Raw genomic sequence first — 22,353 nt, 5'->3', positions numbered from 1 at the left:
CCTAGCAATTATGCTGCATGAAATTAGACACAGTTTGTTCCAATTACTTAAAATCAGATCACATGAAAAGTGACAGGAAAAAAAGGCTAGAACTTTCTCATTTTATGATATTTAAATTATGAAATCAGAAACTGCATGATGTGAAGAAACAACCTAAATCTGCGCTGAAATTTTGAGGGCCATTGATTGCTCTTTGAAGCTGTAATGATTCAGGTAATTTTAATGATCCAGAGAGAATTTTCCTGACACCACCTGCATAAATAAAATGTGAGTTCCATTTGCTTTGTAAGAATGGTTGTAAAACTTACTCACAAACAGGCATGCAAAAATACTCTTGAAAACACAGCACAAATAAATGACTGTGACCATTCTCAATTTTTGAAGTAACTAAAGGTAAATGGCATAAATATTAATTTTTATCCAGTTCTGGCCATCATATTAAGACACAACCAACAAGACAGGGCAAAAGGTATTGCCGTCCAGCTATAGTGAAGTGAGACTGTTGACATATTTATTAATTCTATTGAAAACCACTGAGCTTTCCACAGGACCTGAAAAACCATAAGCAAATTACAGAAGATGTTACAGTTTGGAAACGACTTGTGTACATGGGTCTACAACTTTATATGGCAAGGAGTGCCAACAGCTTAGATGCTAAAATTTGTGTTTTTCAAAATCAGGCTTAGAATGTGGAAGAATTGCAAGCCCGGGTAACCTCTAACTTTGATGGATCTTCAACTCCAGATGACAAAATTGAGGATTAGAAAAGTTGTCCCTTGTTTGAAAGCTCGTAATTAGCGAGTGGCAGCGTAATTTATACAATCTAATGGGGCCGTGTATACCTTATATACAATTCTTCAACTAGTGTAGACAGAGAACTTCTGTATATCAAACCCTAATTCAGTATCTGTTCATAGGATAAGAGGTTCATGTGGTTTGTATTGTGCGGCTGGAGCTATGTTTTAAACCTTAGGGTAGAGAATTGCTTTTAGCTCAGTATCCAGGCATGAGATTTTCCTAGGATGACTGGCATTATGTTGAGTAGGGGGATTGTCACCTATGATCTTAGCCTATTATGAAGTTTATATACTGTTACTTGAGAAGAGTGGGTTGACATCACTGTTAGGAATGAAGTCAGGAAAGTAGCATTGTGGATCTCAAATTGGATTGCTTATCCCTCCTGTGGGCTGTTGAAAACATTTTTATTATACATTTTGATGTTGCATCTGAGTGGAGAGTATCTGTGTATCATGGCAGGACGTAGCCTCCTTCTTGTTTCACAGATATTTACTGACCTCCCATTATGTGCCACGCTGGGCTTTGAGAATGGTGAATGCGAAAGTCACTACTTTGGAGTTGCTAGGTGAGTGAGAGGAGGCGCACCCACAGGACCCAAATCATCAGAGCAGGTGTTTCAGAGAGCGATGCTTTGCCATTAGGGAAGAAGGAAAAGCCTGACGTGAGAACAGTAAGGTAGGCTGGTGGACACTGGGTGGGTGAGGTTTGGCCTTTGGGCTGAGACGAGAAAGTGACCCCGGAGCAGGAGCCTGAGTGGTAGGGATAAGGTTGGTGTGTCGGAAGAACAGAAAGGAGAACTGTGTGGCTGGACGGAGGGGTGGAGCAGGGGAGGGTGTGAAGAAAAGGCCACCCAGTCTGAGAAATGGGCGGAGCTGGATGGTGGCGTGCCTTGCAGGCCATAGTAAGCAGTCTGGAGGTTTGGGAGCGGGCATAAGAATGAAGATTCTGGGCGCCTGGGTGGCTCAGTGGTTAAGCGACTGACTTCGGCTCAGGGCATGATCCCAGAGTCCTGGGATCGAGTCCCACATCGGGCTCCCTGCTCGGTAGGGAGTCTGCTTCTCCCTTTGACCCTCTCCCCTTTCATGCTCTCTCTCACTCTCTTTCTCTCAAATAAATAAATAAAATCTTAAAAAAAAAAAAAAGAATGAAGATTCTGAGAGGCATTTGCCACATCCCTCAGTCATGGTGAGACTTAGACACTGGAAGGGAAGCAGGAAATATCGCTGAGTTGTGTGGCTGCTGACCGTGTCTTTCCCTGGCCAATTTGCTCACCTGGAAGACAGGAGGGACAATAGATTCCATGTATGTCCCTCAAAGGGATATAATGGGGATTAATCACCATCCTGTCCGTAATATACTTGGAGCTCTTTAGAGAAAGGCACTATATTCCATGAAAGCAAAGCCTTATTCTAATTGTGTATTTATTGATTAAGTGACAATCAAAGACAATGCTTATGGGAAAAATTGCTAACATCTCTGCTCTCCACAAATGAATCCCACGTGTACAGATATAGAACATATTTAAGCTTACATGTAAGAGCGTTAAAGTGGTCATTAACGAGCCTTCTTAGCATCTAATCAGACATTATTAATGAGATTAAAAGCTACGTTAATTAACATTCAATAGACCAGAATATAGTTTCCAATGGCACAGATAGTTAAATTGAGAGTTGAGGGTGCCCTTTCTTATTCATAAGGGAATAGAGCATTGACTAGCAGAACAATTTTTATCTTGGGAGAATTTCTTGGGATGCAGCGTTTCAAGCTGGTCAATGTGTCCATAGATGGATACCATGTCCCGCTTCAGAAACATGTATTTCAGATTTAGATATAGTTCATTACTGAACAAAAAGTATTTGTGCCAAAACCAATTTCAGTAGAATTCCAAACATTCTTTCAAGAGGGTATGAATTTCATTTTATTATCTAATCCTGTAATACTTTTTTATCCACTCTAACTCATGAGGAACATGGCCGGGCTTGTTCTTAGCATGCAAAATATGCTGGTCTTTGACCTTGTATTGGCCTGTGTTCAGAATCCCAGCATGTGTTGACATTCAGATATGGAAACCAACTTTGGTTGAATGTCATTTGTTTGTGTTTCAGAAGAGCTACAATGATTAGTGGTTAAAAAAAAATACACCCACTTTAATTTTGATATTTGCATCTGGCAATATGGTGTTTTGGAGGGAAAAATGTCATGCTAGCAAAGTGCTTAACTACTGGGGACCTCAGCTAAGGTGGTTGGTCCAAATGGTTCAGCTTTAGAAGCCCATGGTTCTGAAATATGAAAATATTATGTCAAGGTGATATGCTTTCATATCATCAAAAAGGGCTTGTCCTTATTTTAATCCTATAAAATACAGTGAAGATCATACTAAACTTTCTGTGTTTGCAACAAATAAGCCTTTAAAGGATAAACTCAGTATCAAGGTTCTGCAAGTATTCTAAGTAGCTATTTATACACTTCACTAATCTTTGTAATTGGCTTGTCTTTTACTGCCATTAATTAGATGATGTAGTATTCCATTAATAAGAGTGACACACCTCAGCATTTTTACCTTTAATTATAGACTTCGCTGGACACTTAGGCTATTGACAAAATAGCCTAAATATTGCCTGGTATACACATATTTTTTTTTTACAGAGCATATGTGTTTATTATTGAATCCCTAGCCCCTAGCATTGCACCTGACACGTGATATATGCACTATCTGCCCAAAGTATATGTGCACACATCTATCTTTTTTGTTCTCTTTCAGCACCCTTACCCTTCTGAAGAACAGAAAAAGCAGTTGGCACAAGACACGGGACTCACCATCCTACAAGTGAACAATTGGTAAGTAATTTGGCTTTGTGTTTACACACAATCTGTTTCCCCCCTCTGGCAACCTGCAGCTAATGTTTTGCATTAAGAAGACACACCCGGTTGTTGCTGTTTTCCCTGGTGGCTTGTGGATCCAAAGGTGAAAGTAAACGGTTGACTGATGGGTGAGAGCACTTGCTAGCATGGAAAACACACACACACACACACACACACACCCCAACATTGCATTGTTTTCCATTGTCTTTAAAATTGACAAATTTTAGGCATAGTATAAATAAGTGTTTAATTCACATTCACTGTGGCTCTATAAATGGCTTTTCCCCCCGCTTTAGGATAATCGATAGAAAGAGTGGTATCATCCTGTTTTCTATGGAACAAGAAAATCCACCATCACATATCAGTCAGGTTTTACATTCGGTGAATAACTAACTGCAGTTATTTTGTTAGGGCTGAGCATTCGAGGATAGTCTCCCGTTTCCTCCCATCTTCCGTCCATGGGAAAAGAGAAATTATTTATGTTTCCACTTTGAAGCTATTCAAAACCTGCTGTATCTCCGGGCTGTGCAATACTGTTTCTAAATAAATGTGTGAATTCCTGATTTGGGGGAAGCTGAGATTCCGTACCAAGCAGCAGCCAACAATATTCTGACAATGTACGGTGGTATGGCAACGAGGCTTTGGGAAAGTATGATTTATGACCCTTTGTGAGTGTGCTGAAAGCCAGGTTCATATAATCACCCAGAGCTAGTGTCATATTGGAAGGGGTATCGAAATCCAATATCCTCTCAAACTAAGTGTATCTAATTAATTGTCCTAATATTTTTAGATTAGTGTTTATGATGGGGAAACCTTATCCTCTTTGAAGTAAAATCCAGAAAAGGCTCACAGCCTGGTTGGGGAAAGGGGAGAACTGGGAATGCCAGTTTGCAGACGGAAGTATTTCTTTCTGTTCAATAAGTGTCAAAGATTAATATTATAGAATCTCTGATTACATGGCCTAATCCATTTTGGTGAATAAATTTGTTCTTGATGTCCATTGCACCTACATTAACAGACCCTTCTCTGTTAGAGAGCCTGGGAGCCTTTGGGAGAGATTCCAGATATATTAAACCCCATTACAGAAAATGTAATTTCTGTCAATATAATCCCATGTATTCTTCAATTTAGTATTTTAGAGATAACAAGCTACTTACAATATATTTGCCTTTGGAGGATTAATTTACAAAGTGCACTATCTGCAAGACACAGACAGACTCACATAAGCATTGCTTGTAAGGGTTATCAGTTTCTATGACCTTACCGCAGCCTTGGGAGATCAATTTTTGCAGCCTTTAGTCAAGTGGATAGGGAGCCAACGGAAGCCATACTGTACCCACATGTGTTGCTAGGAGTGTGTCCCTGCTGCGGATTTTTGTTTGCCTATTTGTGCCCTCTATTGTATCTTAATTTCCAAGACTGTTGATACTATATATTTGAACTTAAGCTTCAGGTCCTCCTGGACAATGTTTATAGGGTAGACCATCAATTTTGCATGCACGTCTGAATTCAAATGTATTTTCAAGGTTAAACCGATGATGCAATTTTAACACAACGGAGGCTGTACTAATGTTATTTCCCTGGGAAACGTTCCCATTTGAGGGCCAAGGAGTGGCAGGGCGAACTCTAATTAAGGAAGGCAAAAGCGCTGCCCTCAGGTGATCTATCACACGTGCCATCTCTCTTCCTCTGCCATGTCCTAGCAACCCCTCCTCTATAGACATTGTTACCAGAGAACAGATCCCAAGACAACGTTCTTTCCACAGGTGGATGACCTTCAGGGCTATTTCCTGTGGCTGCACGGGCAGGCAGGCATTCCTGGGACACCAAACAGTATGCAATTGTCACTTACCCAGATTCTACTGGGCGACCATAAAGCAACTTCCTCAGTTTTGCAGGTAGAGGAGGAAAAAGGGACCTTAAAAAAGTCATAATACTTTTCAGAGTTATATGCAGGCTTACTATCCACTTCACATGGATATTCAGTTCTGCACAGGTACATAAATACACGTCACTTTCAGTTCTGCGGGCTGTGAGCCCAGTCGTGTTCTCCACGGGCCCTGTGTACTGCGCCTGTTTCTCCCTACTTCTCTACGGAGTTAGAAGTGACTTTGGCTTGCACTTCATTGTTTTGTACTTGGCGACTCTTTCAGCTCTAACAACTTTGTGGTAGAGAATTTCCCTCAAGTAAATCAAAGTTGTAAGAGAGAGTGTTTCTCCTAAGTTTGGTGAATAATGACATTCCCGTGTTTGATTTGAGATTCTAATGGTTTCTTAATTTTCATCCAAACCTTCAACTTTTAAGGAGCTGAAAATAGATTTTTTTTGGCTTTGAGTAGGAAATAGGTTGCAAAAATGGGGAAACCCAGATGGTATTGTATGAAAACCGAAGATGTCAGAGCATCTTAAATTGTGGCATCCTTGAAGACTAAAAGCAGCAGAACCACTAAAGGCTTTTCATTTTACTTTACCGTAATAAAACATTACACAAAGCTTTCTTGAGAGCTTGTAAACATTTTTTCCTATATTGAACATCAAGCCCAAGTTCCTTCCTTCTGGAAATCATAATTAAAAGAAAATCCTCATTAGTATTTTAACATTTCCCCTTCACTTCATTTAGCCACAACATTAAAAAATGTGTGTCTTCCCTCTTGGATTTCTTAAAACTTGTTAACACACATGTACATTTTGTACGAACTATGAGTCACTGTTGAAGAGGTTTAATAAAATGCTGAAGGGCAGGTTGGGTGTAGATCAGTCATAATTATTGGCAGCAACATCGTGTATCAAAGTATGCAATATGAAAGTGAAAAATATAAACTCATGTCTAGTGGTGAGCTTGTCTTAGAAACACTGGCCTATGCAGCTTTAAGTTAGGTTTTGACTGAAACAAAGATGAGCAAAGTTTGGTGTGTTGTAATGGCTCTTTCATCCCATCGCTGAACTGATCTCCCATCTCTCTAATTGCCATGAGTGATACAAACTACCCGCCTTGGCTAGCCCAGGCCAAAGCAGATGGGATCTGGGGGGCGGGCGGGGGGGGGGGGGTGAGGAGACAATAGGGAGAATTTAAATGGAAAACAACAAGACAGATTTGATTAATTCAAAGAAAATTTGGATTAAAAGAAATAACTCTTGTAACTCTTATGTTTGATCTATGTGTCAGAATGAAAACAGAGAGGAGGAATCTTAAAATCGTTGCTATTAGTGCTTATAGGAACTGGGCCTGGGGATGGAATGTGAAATTTATTAGATGAGACATCGTAGGACAAGTCTACGCCAACAAATTTTTTGAGAATTGAGGCAATGATGCAAATAATTTGGGTGAAAATATTTTTACCTTAATTGTAGAAGTATCTGAGGCAACTGCATGTTTTTAAAAAATCAACTTCCCTAACTCACTGCATGAACATCTCACTCTAGCATGCTGTGGTAGACCTAGACTTAAAAGCACGGTAATCTTTGAAATATAGTATGTGCTATACATTCATGTATTCTTCTTTCTTTGCTTTCTCCCTCCCAATTATGATTTGATCCCAAAATGAGCAATAATAGCATTTGGGACTTTTGCCTTTTTGTTTTTCCATTGTTGTTGTGGCTATGAAAATTACTTCTGTTATATCAGCCGTGAAAACATATTACTACAATGTTGAATGTTTTAGTCATTTAAGCAGAAACTTCCTACATTTTGAGATGGTTATTTAGATCTTTAATTATTTAGGTCGAACTTTAAAGAAAACACGCACACACACACACACAAAGTCAATCCTTGGTTCTTTTTTTTTCTCCTGAATACACCAACTTTATTTTTTTATTTGGAAATGTGAGTGTAGAATGGCCTTCCTTCTCTGTTTTCGCAGCGGTGTTGCAGAGCTGGGACTTCCATATGATGCAGACTTGGGCCTGTGGTTGTATCTTCCTTGCTGGATGCCTCAGACAACATTCTGCCTCAGCGGAGTTCTAGCCTAGGGTGTATTGAATAAATTTTACAGTTTCTTTGTTTACTACTGCTCATCCAAACACTTTCCCATTAAGGCCTAATGTTAAATGATTATTTCTTTATGCTCTGAGAAAGCAATATGGATCTTAGGTGCAAAATATATAGTGTATGTGAAATGCAGTCTGTATGCAGAAAGAAAAATCACTCTCCATCAGTTGGGTGCATAAAATTCCAGGGAGCATCTTAACATCTGAGGTGACACTTTTTACAGAACTATCACAGCTCTACCATTCTCAGATTTAGTACATATACCAGATTTTCCTAGTTACTTCATTTACTGCCTTCAAAAATGCAAAGCATTCAGGCATCACTTCCCATTTATTACCAGTGGAGGTGGGGGGGAAGTATGTTATCCTTAGAGATTTATGCCACTGGCAGGTAAAAATGTAAACTTATTTTTAAAAAATAGGATCTCCCTTATAATAAACAGATTCAACTGTTAAAGGTCAGGTTTCTTTCTGAGTTATGGTAATAATGTAGCAAATACTTTTATAAGTAATCAAAGATTCTATAAATATAGGTACCTGTGTCGATGTAAATGTTAAAACATTCACAAATTATCCTTTCAACTTCTGTGATCTAAAAATCAATAGGGGGTCACAGGGTTTCAGAGAATTGCTCTGCTTTTTCTTCCAACATAATTTAATAATACATTTTACAGATGTTGTTTAAACATTAGGCACAGATTGTTTTGTCAATAAAGCTAAACAGAGGCATGACACAAAAGCAAGGAAAACAGATGTAAAAAACAGTGCAAGAAGCACTGGGTCATTTGTTTGCTATTCAACTGCAAAATGAAAGTGCAGGGTGTATAGTAATTTTCCTGGCCTAGAAATCACCTAGGGATGGAACAACTTCACACACAAAAGATAATTTTATTAAGCAGGTGGTTTAACTTTTTCCCTTGAGGATTTCAGTGTAACCCACATTTAAGGTAGACTTCCTAATTGATCAATGGGGTAACAGGTGCAATATTCTTGAAAGAAGAAAGAGAAGAAGGAGAAATAGAGGTAGAATAACTCTCCAGCATGTTTCAGCATGGGTTGTTGCTCTCCAAGCCCCTGCTAATTGCTATGCTTTTCACCTTGAGTGTCAGTTCTAGTAATATTACCTTTACCGGCGCTGACTGTGGCCTTAGATTATAGCAATCAGTAATACTCACTAGATAAAATACTGTCTAGCGCATAAGAAAAATATTGAAATCAGTCAAAAAATGTTTAGCTTGCATATTGCCTGAGACAGAGCTGGCGAGGTGCCAGGCAGGCAGGGTATTATTAGGAAAGCTGAGCAAATAGCTTGCAGGGAAAAGAGCTGTGAATTTAGAAACCTTCAGGTATTGTCATGTCAGAGAGTCTTAGGAGTTCAGCAGAGACGCTGCTTTTGTCTGCAGATTCTAAAAATTTCCAGCAAACAATCCTCTTTGAAAATGACTCTGCAGTCTGTTAAATATACTTTGTCGTAAGTTTGACTCAATAAGTTTGCTCAGAGCTTCCCCCGCCTTCTGTGTGAAATCACGCCACCGTGAATCCCGCGAAAAGCGGAGAGCCCTCCTGAAGGGCTCGGTGTTGGGCCACCGCGCCGGGCGGAAAAGCCTGCCCCTTCCACCGCGGGGCCCTGAGTCTACGTGAGAAAAGAAAGAGGAAGGTGTGGGACGAAGGAAGGTGCATTCGAAAGTCCGAATACCGGTTGGTGTAACTGCGGTTTCTCCTCCAGCCTGCACACAAAGACAGTTTCTGAGCTTTCCAGGACAAGACAGGAGTGTGATGCCTGAAGTGGGGAGTTGGTACAACCTGGGCAAGTACTTCAGGACCCCGTGGGGCTGGGGTTCAGGGGAGGCCCAGGGCGGAGTGAGTGGGGAGAGTGATGTATCTCCATCATGATGAGCCCAGTGTTTCTGAATGTCTGTGATCCCTTTCCAGGCTGTGAAACCAGTGGTTGGTGGTTGACTTTGAACATGGTATGTAGGTCAGCAGGACTGGTTGCAAGTCCTAATTAAGCCAGATTTGTTGTTTTCCGTGTCTTGGCGCAATGATCTGGTCAGAGAAGTGGAGACAACTGCCTCTGTGGCATGCAGCCTGGCAGAGCGGGACCTGACTCCCATTCACTTGCAGGCAGTGTGGCAAGTGAGGGGGCAGAGAGGCATGATGGGTCCAGGGAGAAGAGCTGGGGCATCCACGGGTGGCTAAGGAGCAAACTCCCCTGTGGGCCTTGTGACAACGTACAATTTACACAGACGAGTAAGGGGAGGGAACATGCAAGAGAAAGAACATGTTGAGCTGTCTTCCCCACTCCTCACCAGTTAGACGTGTGTCCTTGATCAAGTCACTCTGTCTCCATGGGCAGTAGCTTCCACTGCTAAAATGGACAGAGGGCCCATTGATGGGACTCTGCGCCTCTTCCCGCTCTCCTATTCTAGACTGCGTGGGACTGCCAACCAAAGAGAAGCAAGGCGATTGCTCTGAGCCTGCCTCTGATTCCCGCTTTACGCCAGGACTGGGGAAAAACCCAGGGCCTCTGATAAAGAGACAAACGGGGAAATTAATTTAAAAAGTTGCTACTTTCCTTCATCTTAAATAAGCAAATCAAGCACCATAAAATAAAAACGGGATGAAATTAAGCGTTATCACAAGACATGAAAAACCTGTGTGCTGTCATTTTAGGATTCATAATAAAGATAAATCAGTTGTTTTTAACAGTGTGCTATGAGTTTGTGAAGGGCATGACAGATAATAGGCTTGAAATTTCTGAAGTTATTGTACAGCAAAATTTGTTTTTTCCTCAGGCGTTCAATCTTTTTCTCTCGTAATTTTGTACATGACAAACTTTTTAGTGGGTGCATTAATAATCTATAAGTAATGGGTTGTCAGGTGTCAGTTAGATAAGATTAAAAGACTGTTTAAGCATTATCCATTTGCTTCTTTGCATGATTTTTATAGGTCAGGAGAAATAACTTTTTGAGTTGTGGTTGTATGTGCCCGGTGCCCCCCCTCCCCACCCCCCATTTGGCTCTGCTCCAAGTATGCATGGAAGAACATGACATAAATCCTGCATGTGGGAGCAGATTTGAAACTCATGCTATGTGAATCAAGGGGACAAATGTCTCAGCTGTCTTCTGTAAACTTGTTTCAGTTTTTCAAGTGTTACCCTTTTTCTTCTCAAAGGCAGCTCTATAAGGGGAAAGGGCCTCGGCTGAGAGGGACCCTGAAGCCTTAGACATGGGGAGTTTCCTAGCAAGTCAGGTTTAGGTCTATTCTTGTCAAATCTGTCTTAAGTGTGTTTACATATAGTTTGCCTTTCTGGTATTTTCTGCTTGCACAGACCTGATCTCCACCGATTTTGTGTCAACAGTTGCTGAGGCTGGTGCTGGGTGATTAACCATTGAGCACTGAAGCCCCACCGAGCTGTGCCCACAGAGACCCCTCATCTCTCTCTTACCTCATCATCTTGCTTCAGGCTGCACACACCTAAAACAAACAGCATTTCTGAGTGGTTAAAAAAAGCAGCCTGAAATATTAAAAAAAATGGGGCAAATGTTGCCTCCTTGTTGAATAAAAACGATTTTCTCAAAAATGGAGTGAAGCCAGGGGTGTGGGGGGTGCGGGTGGAAATGTTTCTGAGGGTAAACGTCCTCTTTGATTCAGCCCGCCGCATCGCTCCAATGCGTGAGTACCCAGAGTTTTGTGTAGATGCTTAGGTATTTTGTATTGCTTCTTTCCTAGTTTTTAAGGGGAAAGGGAACATTAAAAACCAACCAGGCAAACAAACAGTAATCTCCAACAGCAGGGATGCTTATACCTTTGGCAAAAGAGGGCTCTCCCTTTCACTGCCCGTATAGTCATTGGTATTTTCCTTTTCATTTCCATTCTTATGAGGCTTTTAAGCCTGACCCATTAGCATGGGAAATAATGAATACTATCCAGCTCTTGACACCTGAACAATAACAAATAAACAAAAAAACCTTAATCTGTTGCCATCCTTGAGAGCTCTTCTTTTCCTCTTTACCCTCTTAACCAATGTGACTAAAGGACCTAATGACTCACAAGATTGGATCTGATCATTGAAGAAGGGAAAAAACATTTGCCTTCCCCAACACAACTTTTTCAGGCCGATGGGGATTATTGGTCTTGGGTTCTAAATGTGATTTAGCTCAAAAATGGATTTCTTGTCATTGGAGAGATCTGGCTTACTATTGCTAACATCACTGTATTTTAAGAATCGTATATTGCCTCGGGATGGAAGTTAAATGCACTATGATTAAAAATACGTATATTTACGTTTCCAGTACTTTCTGTCCTAGAATGCTGATTTGAATGTAAATCAGTCGTTTTGAGAGTTGTTGTCCACTTGCAGGGTTTGTTGGCCTATATCCCTTGAACATCTGCTATAGTTGATTTTATTTGATCCCTAGTTTGGGTCAGAGTTCATATGTGCTTGGAAGGGCAGGGAGTAGGGGATGTTGAAAAAGCTAATGGAAAGAAGCGTACATGTCCAAAGATGTCTGATCTCAGCTCCCACGGCTGGTCACCTGGCAGTTCTGTTTACAGAAAGGAAAGTACAATAGGTTACGGCAGAGATCCCCATCCTTAGGGCCAAGTGGGGGCTGAGAAGGACTGGGGGCCAGAAAAGGCATATCAGAATCATTGTGAGTGAATGTAGTATAAAAAGGCCTATTGAGAATTAACTTTTGATTTTAGTCAAGCTCTTTCTTTTAAGATTCCAAATCACAAAGGGATATGAGATTTTGAAGTTTATCACAAAAGAGAATGGATTAAAATTTTAGGAACATCATGCTGCAGAATGTCAGAGCCCAAGTCCTGGATGGGATTTAATGCACCATTTGACAGATGGGGCTCAGGGCTCTACAATGTAATGCTGCTAATGAGAGGCTAGGATGGGGCTGGTTCCTTGTTCGGCACCTCTTCTACCCTTATGCATTTATTATTAACAGATTTATTGAGATATAATTCACATACCATGAAATTTGCCCATTTAAAGTGTACAATGCAATGGTTTTTAGTATATTCACAGATATTGTGCAACCATCACCATAATCACTTTTAGAACATTTTTACCATCTGAGAAAGAAACCCTGTAGGGGCGCCTGGGTGGCTCAGATGGTTAAACGTCTGACTCTTGATTTCAGTTCAGATCATGATCTCAGGGTCGTGAGATCGAGCCCCCCCACATTAGGCTCCACGCTCCGTGGGGAGTCCGCCTGAGATTCTCTCCCTCTCCCACTCTCTCCCACTGCCCCTCCCCCCCATGCTCTCTCTCAAAAATATCTTTAATATAGGGGCGCCTGGGTGGCTCCGTCGTTGCGCGTCTGCCTTCGGCTCAGGTCATGATCCCAGGGTCCTGGGATCGAGCCCCGCATCAGGCTCCCTGCTCCGTGGGAAGCCTGCTTCTCCCTCTCCCATTCCCCCTGCTTGTGTTCCCTCTTTCGCTGTGTCTCTCTGTCAAATAAATAAATAAAATCTTTAAAAAAAATAAAAATAAAAATAATAGAAATAATTTAAAAAGTCTTTAATATATATATTATATATATATATATACATATATATATTATATATAAAGAAACCCTTTACCCTTTAGCTGTTACTCCTCCCATACTTCCATCCCCCACTCTCTGTCTCTGTAGATCTGCCTATTCTGGACATTTCCCATAAATGTGATCATGTAAACATGTGGCCTTTTGGGACTGGCTCAGACTTTGACTTAGCATTTTGTTGTCAAGGTTCATGAATGTAGCAGAGAGCAGTACGACATTCCTCTTTATGGCTGAAGAATGTTCCATTGTCTAGACAGACCACATTGTGCCCACCTTTTGTGGCTGTAAGCGTTCGTGTGTACGTTTTTGTACCATTAGGTATTTTTTGAGAATCATAATGACAGTATCTCAACAAACCCTTGTCTTTGGCTTAAAATTTGCAAAGCTCTTTTTATAGACATTAACTCACGTGGTCATCATGGTTCCCGCACCTGAACACTACTGTGATCTCAGAGCATTGAGTGGCAGTTTTCCCACTCAGTCCTCACACCCTTCTCCCTGGATGCCGCTCTGACTCTCCATCCTTGGCCAGTGTTTTGGCCGTAATAGTGATGAGTGATATTGTTCAAAGAAAAGGATAGCCACTCAAGTGAGACACACAGCTTCCAAATTTCCTCAGGGTGACTTAGACGACCCTAAGCATTTTCCAGAGATTTGACAAGTTCCACGAGGAGGTCATTTTATTAGTTTGTTGCCTTCATTTGAAAAATTTTGTCATATACCTCAACTGAGAGATTTTTGCCTTTGAGTATAATTGGTATAACTGGTTCCATTTGCATTTAAGGCCTATGGATTACATTTTGATATATATTACATAGAACTCAGGTTTCAAGCTTTACGAATTGAAACAGAAGTTACAATGAACCTTCTAAGGGAGAGAGACGGGCCTCCATTCAAGTCAGGCTTCATTGTGCCATTCTGTAGTCTAACCTGTGACCAGGTGAAAGCAGAAATCAAGCTAAATTTTGAGATATCCTTCCTTGGCACTCCCTTGGAGTGGAGACTCCAGGCCTGGGAAGTTTTTGGCTAGTGATGGCTTGGGGAGCTGAGGCTACTAAAGGAGAGATCCTCCAGAAAGGAAGGAGCTCAGAGACACTCCAAAGGGGTACTGGGATCCTGTGACACCTTATGTATGCCAGAGCTGGTCCCCATTCTCACACAAGAGGGTTGCAATTCCAATCACGCAGGGGAAGTTTTACTTGGAAAAAAAAAAAAAGTGCATATTTGATCCTTAGGGTGGCCATACACCCCAATTGCCTCAAATATTCATGGTTTAGACTTATTGTCCAGCATAATTATTAATAGTGTCCATTTACTCTCAAAAGTGTCTGACTTTAAATGATAAATTGTGTGGTCATCCTATGTATAATGGAGAGTGGCAGAACATTAAGAGCTGTTTTAAATAAACATATTTATTCTGTAATGTTTAAGGGATGCCTAGTTAGATGCAATTTTATTTACTTTTTGTGAATATGGGAAAGTTAGAATTTACACAAAAAATGGCTCAGCTTAAACTAAAGAGAGACCCATCTATTCTTTGAAGATATTATTATACCTACTTTAGCTTTCTCAGTACTATAGGAGGTTTTGCTATCCTAGATTGCCCTATCGCTTGTTCATTGCGCCAATAATCATTTTATTTTATTTTTTATTTTATTTTTTTTAAGATTTTATTTATTTATCTGAGAGAGAGAATGGGAGACAGAGAGCATGAGAGGGGAAGGGTCAGAGGGAGAAGCAGACCCCCTGCCGAGCAGGGAGCCTGATGTGGGACTCGATCCTGGGACTCCAGAATCACGACCCGAGCCGAAGGCAGTTGCCCAACCAACTGAGCCACCCAGGCGCCCCGTGCCAATAATCATTTTAATTCCATATCCCTTAAGCAAGCCACTATTTGTCTTATATTTGTGCAGTTATACAAACTCAAATTTGGCAAATTGTCACATTTAAGTAAATATTGCATAAATACCATTTTATTACATATGCTTTATATCAATGGATACTTAAGATATTTTTAACTCTCGGGCATTTCTTATGCTAGTTCTGGCAAGATAGTCCCATAATTTATTCCACTGGTTTTGGAGCCTAGTGCTTTAGTGATCTAGGAAGTCATGGGTAGTAGCAGAAGAACTAGAGATCGGCCACTAAAGAGCCCCCCCTTGCTTTGAATTCAGGTCAGATTAAAGGATTTAGCAAGCTTATATTTTTTTAGAATACAAAATCATTGTATAATTTGCTTTCAAGGAAAACTTCCCATAATATATAATGAAGTGATAAAGTATTTGAAAGTTATTTTAATACTTAATACATGGGTTTGTTATTACTTTGCATTATAATTTTCAGATAATTAGTGATTTTTTTCACTAGTTGCTTTGAAGAAAATTTTATATGTAATTAACTTCCTCAGTGGTCTGAGACAACTTCAGCTCTTTCTAGAGTAGTTTGACAAATACACCCATCACTGCTAGAGAAGGGGAATCTCCTCAGACTGCTGATTGAATGGCTTATTGTGATTGTAGGAAATTTCAATATTCTGTTTCTAGAATGGATGGAGAGCAGAACATGTGCTCCCTTCTCCCCTCCTGTCCACTCCCCTCTCCCACCCTCAGACACACAGATGACGGATTGCAGTCCTGGAACTGTTGGATCCGGAGGAGGTTGAGAAACTGGAAAAAGGTGCCAGAAACATGATTTCATAAGGTTTGACTTGAGATTGAGTCAACTTTCTTGAGTGTCTTAAAATCGTGTTTTATGAAATTTTATTTCACAAAGAAAGGGAGTGTAGGAGGCTTGGACCCTGAAGACTGCCAGTTACAGATCATTAAATTCAATAAGTGAATGTAAATCTGAAATGAAGAAATCCAACAAAAGATTTTGAAGTAGATTTTTGTTTAAAAGAACAGAGAGTTATTTGAGAGATAGCTAGAACTCATTCCCTGCAGGGTTTGTTTATAAAACAGGCCTTCAAGTTATTAGGAAATGCTGACTTTAAAAATATCAAATACATAGTATATATAGTTTTATTTAAATGATTGTGATAAAGTTGGAAGAAACATTAGGAAGGAAATTCATGGACTAGAAGAAGAAGAAAAAGGACAAAATTCTGGAGTTCAGCAACTAGCTTCCAGCGTGAAATTTTTTATTTGAAGAATTTTCAGAAGTCTTAATTCTATAAAAATATTTATAGAGATTACCTAAATGAATTATATATAGATTAAATATTATATTTACTTGCTGTTTATTTTTAACTGATAAAGAATAGTTCATGTAGAAATCACCAGTACTTATTCTTAAGAATGCATGGTATTAGTTTTTACTAAGTATGTATATAGGTATTCCTAACTAATACCTAAATATTAATCAAAGATGACTGTAATTAATACTTTATTTAATGGATAATATAAATATAGAAGGCATCTTCACTAACATATCTTGCTATTTAATGAAATCTTCTGTTTAATATCAAGTTGATAATTTTAGCTCCTTGGGCATAGGAGGGTATTGTAAAATGGTATTTCCCCATACTTAAATGGGTAGCTACCTTCGTGCTGACTATTCACTAAGCCTTGTTGGCAAGAGACACTATGGGGATGACTGAGAGTCCTGTCATTGTTTAGAAACAACAGCATTTTGATTTTACGTGGTTCACTGAGTTGGCTGTGGCATGCTAAAGTCACACTGTGGGTTGCCCTTAATCATCAGTAAACAAGTAGGTGGTAAACACTGAGGAAGAGAATTCATTGAGTAAAGGTGAAAATGCTATTTCTGAAGGGGAGCAAGTCATTTTTCCTTAGCATTGTTAGTATTACAGAGAACTTGTACAAGGAAGACAAAGGGCATAAGAGTAGAGGAAAAGGGCAAAGCTATGTGGAAAATGTTGTCTGTGGAACTGGGAAAATATACCCTGTGTTTGGTTCTAGTGGATGCCCACTGTGATCTCGCCACCCTTCCTGGTTCTCACGAAGAGGAAACTAAAGTTAGCCTCCCGGTTTTGTGGGAAGTAACCGGGGCACTGAGTGGAGGATAAGCTAAAGGGCAAAGGTCAACTTCAGAAAGCTGTTCTACCAGATCTTAGTCAGAAAACTATTCAGGTATCCAAAGATGGAGAATGAAAAGAGACAGGTAGGATTAGCAGAATGGAAACAAAAACAAAAACAAAAAAAACACACAACAACTTTAGTGTCTGATGATAAATAAGCATGTAGGGGGCAAGGAAAAGAAAGAATAAAGGAAAACTTCCTGTGTTTCTTATTAGCATAATTCAGGATTCATCTCCCATTTTCCTTGTCTGATTCCTATTTAAAAAATGCAAAGAGTTAAATTCGATTTTGAGATGATCCCATGTCTCAGATTTTTGAAGATTTTGCTCCCCTTTTAACCTCCCATTCCCCCCTTAGTAGGATTCTAGTCCTAAACGAATTAACTGGGTAAAAAGAAATACATCTCTGTTTATGTTGACATGGAATGAAACTATAAGGCCAATCCATTTTCTTCCCATTCTTGATAAAATGTCTTGTTTTGAGAAAGGGGATAGTTTGGTCACGGGAAGAAATTCTAACCCATGATGCTGTGAAAAAAGGAAAGATAGGAATTCTTTCCCTAATTCAGTCTTCTACCACCTACAGGGTGTCCAGTTCTTAAAAAGTACTTCACAAAAGAACATTGTGTTTTCAAAGCAAAATGGGATTTATAAAAAAAATATACCTTGATGTTTGGAATGTAATATGGAAAGGCAACAGGATGTTTCCCAACCTTACATCCAACTAAAAGGTTTACCTTTCTAAATGCCCAATTTATGGCAACTTTGAGCTACATTCTATTAAAGTAAGGTGTGAAACTATTTTAATGAGTAAGAAGAACTGTCCTGTTGTCATATATTTCGGACAGTGTACATCTAAGTTTCAAGGGCTGTAATGTTGGGACATCAGTTGTAAAAAAAAGAAAAAAAAGTCTCTTACATCTTTAAACTAACAAACTTTTTAAAGAGACCTTACTATTATGGAAAATAATAAAGATTGTGTATATTTCATGGACATATTTTGTCTTAAACTGTTTTGTGGTTGTTGGAGAATAGATTTTTTTATTGGACATTCGAATTGGAATTTTATCATTCTCTTTTTCTTTTCTCTTCAAAAACATTGTTTCTTCTTATGTTGAAGTTCTAATATATATTTATGTATCCATACATAAATATAGATATCTACTTGAACACACACACCACATATGAGCTTAAAGTAACTGTTTTACTGATGCTTCTCAAAATGAATGTTTTAAGAAGGGAATATGTTCATGTAAGTTTACATAAAACCTGAAGGTCTTTTTTTGGTTCAGTGTTTAGAAAATTCTTGATAATTTAGAATCTTCCACAATGGAAAGTAAAGCATTCTGTCACAAAAGCAGGGAGGATGAGACGCAAGGTCAAAGGGCATTTTAGAAACAAACAGCTGGTCCAGTTTATTTAAACAGATACAGGGATGGGGGAACTGACCTCTGTTTGACTTATAGTGGGAGGAGCAAGAATGTCATTTTATTACTTTGCCCAGAAGGAAAATGTTTTTGTATCTGAATTCACCCCGAAGTCGTCTAAACACATGGCTTTGCTGTATGTAGCCTAATTCCGAAGAGAGTATATAGAGGACAGTCTAGGATAAAATACACTAAATAGAACCAAATGTTGAGATGGTTTTCAAATTGAAAAGATGATGCTATTTACTTAGTTATTTTCAGATAAAGATGTCTGCCATGACCGTAGATAATATTATCAGTGTTTCATGTAAGTATAGGAAGCATAATCCAATAAGATTCTGAGAGTTTCCTATGTCCTCTATGTATCAATAATGTTCATTATATTCAACAACTGTTTTAAATTCGTTTTCAAAAGTGAGAAGTTATCACCATACTGCTAATGTGGTCAAAACACTTTGGACAAAGTGATTAGGGGTTCTGAGATTTTCAGCTTTTTAAATTTTTATTTTATTAAATGCATGGATTCTCACCTTTATATCTACATATCCTATAGGTAGCCTACATCTGTGTTGTCAATAACAACAAATGGCTCTTGCCACCAAAAGGGAAGAAAATAGCACCTGGTACCTGTGGCCCCTTAGCTAAAAGCCTGTGATGAGGTATTCACTCTCTACATGAGTACATCACTCTCTGATGAGGTATTCACTCTCTACACTCATCTACTCTGGGGACCAGAGCAGATGTGGAGTAACTGCGTTTAATGATGTCCCCTGAAGACCTTTAGAGGCACACAGACAAACCTCAGCATACTGAGCAGAGAGTATGGCCCAGGTGGTGAGTGGACTCAAAACCCAAGAACTTTCATTCTACAAGAAACTTGTTAAGAATCATGGATGTTTGGGGCACCCGAGTGGCTCAGTCGCTTAAGTATCTGACTTGTGACTTTGGTTTGGGTCATGATCTCAGGGTGGTGAGATCGAGCCTGCGTTGGGCTCTGCGCTGGGCATGGAACCTGCTTAAGATTCTCTCTCTCCCTCTCCCTTTGCCCCTCCCCTCTGTGCTCGTGCTCTCTCTCTCTGTCTCAAAAACAAAAACAAAACAAAACAAAACAAAAAGGAATCATGGATGTTTAACTTAAGGAGAGGCCTATGGGACATGATGCATGATGGCTATACTTTAAATTTTGAAGGCTATCCTGAAGAAGTGAGATTAGAATTGTTTAAATTCCCCCAAGGAGTTGTCCTGGTGAAAGGATTTTAGATCCAGTAATGCAGAACCTTCTCATAGTTACCTTGTCCATAGCTGGAGTGCACTTTCAGGTGAGGTGGCAAGTGCTTTATTAGAAACAATCCAGCAGAGGCTACCTATCTACTTGGTGGGGATGTCGTAGAGATGATTCATGTCAGTGACCAACCTAGGTGACAGTGAAAGCCCTTTTCAAACCTGAGATTTAATTTTTCTATGATTCCTTGGGTTTAATAGTCATAGATTCAAACCTAAGTTGGTTATTATGAACTGGTCTTTGGAAATCTGAATGTATGAGTGTGAAGGAAGCAAGTTTTGGAATACAGATAAGTCACTCAATCTTCTGATGCATAGCCTTATCTTTGTCCATATGCACAAACAGTACAGTCATCAAAATCCCCAGTCTACAGAATGTTCAGTCATGCTTATTCCCAGACTCAGCAGTAGGGTTGTTGACAGTGGTGACTGGCTCAAAACCAGCTCATTCTTAGCTATCTATTTAGTTCAGAATATTCTAGATGGGTGGCACAGTAGTGGCCACGCTCTTGTCAGGATGTTGGGGGAAGGGGTGTTCACTACCATTTGCCAGCTGTATGTCATTCAGCAAGTTATTAACATCTCATGGGTAACATGTGACCTCAAATAAGTCACTTAATTTCTCTGAGCCTCGGCTTCTCATCTGTTAAAAAGTGCTCTTCCTATTTTTAGATGAATGGTATAAATCATATCCACAAAATAATATGTTTTTAAAAGGACTTTTAAAAAATATTATCAGAGTTCCTTTCCTTTAAAAGCCTGCAGATTATGAACAGAACCGTAGAAAAAGAGCTGTTTTTTTGCTCTTTTACCTATGTTAGTTACTATGAAAATTACTTTTGGTATATGAGGAATATTAATATTAAATAATTTTCTAATTGGTCATGCAGTGAAGGCAGCTAATGAAAAAGCAGATTTTTTTTTCATTTTAATTGGTTATTTCACATGGTGTTTGTGCTACACCTGTGCTTATAATGAGAATGGAGAATTAATCTAACCTTCTGCTCACATGATTCCAATTTTCATGGTTTATACAAGATAATGATAACCTGATTTGCAACACAATTTGTTGTAGATCTGTGTTTTAAATATTTTTGTTAGCCAGTTCGGGGACTTCATCTTCATATACAAGAACTGATATAATATATATTGCCAAAAAGAGTTAGAACTAACCGTGCCCTTTTAGTTAGATTCCAGTTTCATTATTGACTTTAATTACTTTTCCGATAATAAAAGAACAAAAGGATATAGGATATTGAGAATCTTAAAATGTCACGAAGCATGTATTTTTATTTTAAAAACCTGTCCCTCTCTGTGTTCAGTGGTTTGTTTTTTTAGGAACTATTTTCCTTCCTGAGTGGGCAGACTTACAAACTAGAATTCATATCGGACTATGGACCCTTTAATCGTTATTAAACTTCTCATTGTATTTTTTATGTGCTGCTCATGTTCCATCTATTCAAATCTGAGTTGAAAACTAAAAGCACTTTACTTTTTCAGAATCTAATATGTCCCACTCATTTTCTGTATTTGATATATAATTCTTAGCGTTACACAATACAAATGGATCTTAAGAGTTAGAAATTTCACAAGCTTGATTTTGTAGGGCTTGTACTAACCACTTAAAAAAGAATTCAGTGGCTAGCCACTTTTTGAGAGGCTGCAAAAATTGTAAAAAATAAGCCTTATTAAGACACTTAAATGACTTAATTAGATGTTTATTATAAATTTCCAGGGCTAGCTGGAGAAAGCAATATTATAAGTTCAATTACTATATAGCTGTGACCTCGCCTTGACCTTAGACTTTGCATAAAGAGCCAAAAAAAAAAAAAAAACCACCCAAGAAATCTCTACAAGGAATGCGTTTCTCTGAAGTCCCCAGCAGTGTGAGTTAGTGGTGATAAACTCCAGACATTCTCTCATTTGATGGTGTGCTGCCATCCCAGTTCATTATCTTAATAGTGGGCATTAAAATAGAATTAGGTTTGCAAGAGGTAGGGAAGGTTTTGATAAAAACTGTAAAAAAGAAGTCAGAGAACATAAGATTGAAATGTCACTAATTAGGAGAGGTAACAGATGCCCTTATGAACATCTTGCTCTCTACGCCAAATTTCCCCCCTTGCAATTGAAAAGAGTGGTGGCTCGTATTGTTTCCTGAAAACTCTGCTAATTCCCCCATGAAAAGATGAAATGGAAGTGTCCAACTGTGGTAAAACAGGCAAACATGAATCAACTCAGAAACCCCAAGCCTGTGTACTCAAAGGTCACTGGGGGTTGCAGGTTGTGGGGCACGTGAAGCCCCGCGCAGATCGGTGCAGAGAACCATTTTGCCAAGATCTAGCTTTGCTCTCACTGTGCTTCGTCTTCTCCTCTTCCTCCACCTCCTCCCCCCCATCCC

The 22,353-nt window shown here is 39.4% G+C and overlaps 1 protein-coding gene across 3 annotated transcripts in view; it reads left to right on the top strand.

Moving 5' to 3' along the window:
• The window catches only part of MEIS1 (Meis homeobox 1), a 132,992-nt gene that overhangs the window by 105,578 nt on the left and 5,061 nt on the right, over positions 1-22,353 (top strand). For all 3 annotated transcript variants that reach the window (XM_078056468.1, XM_036085923.2, XM_036085925.2), the window contains one exon: positions 3,560-3,636. In XM_078056468.1, the coding sequence (XP_077912594.1) occupies positions 3,560-3,636 (77 nt within the window). The remainder of the gene's footprint in view (positions 1-3,559; positions 3,637-22,353) is intronic.

This window comes from Halichoerus grypus, chromosome 10 (assembly GCF_964656455.1).
Source record: "Halichoerus grypus chromosome 10, mHalGry1.hap1.1, whole genome shotgun sequence".
NCBI lineage: Eukaryota > Metazoa > Chordata > Mammalia > Carnivora > Phocidae > Halichoerus > Halichoerus grypus.
Note: the sequence above shows the minus strand (reverse complement) of the source record. Positions and strands in the feature narration are given on the sequence as shown.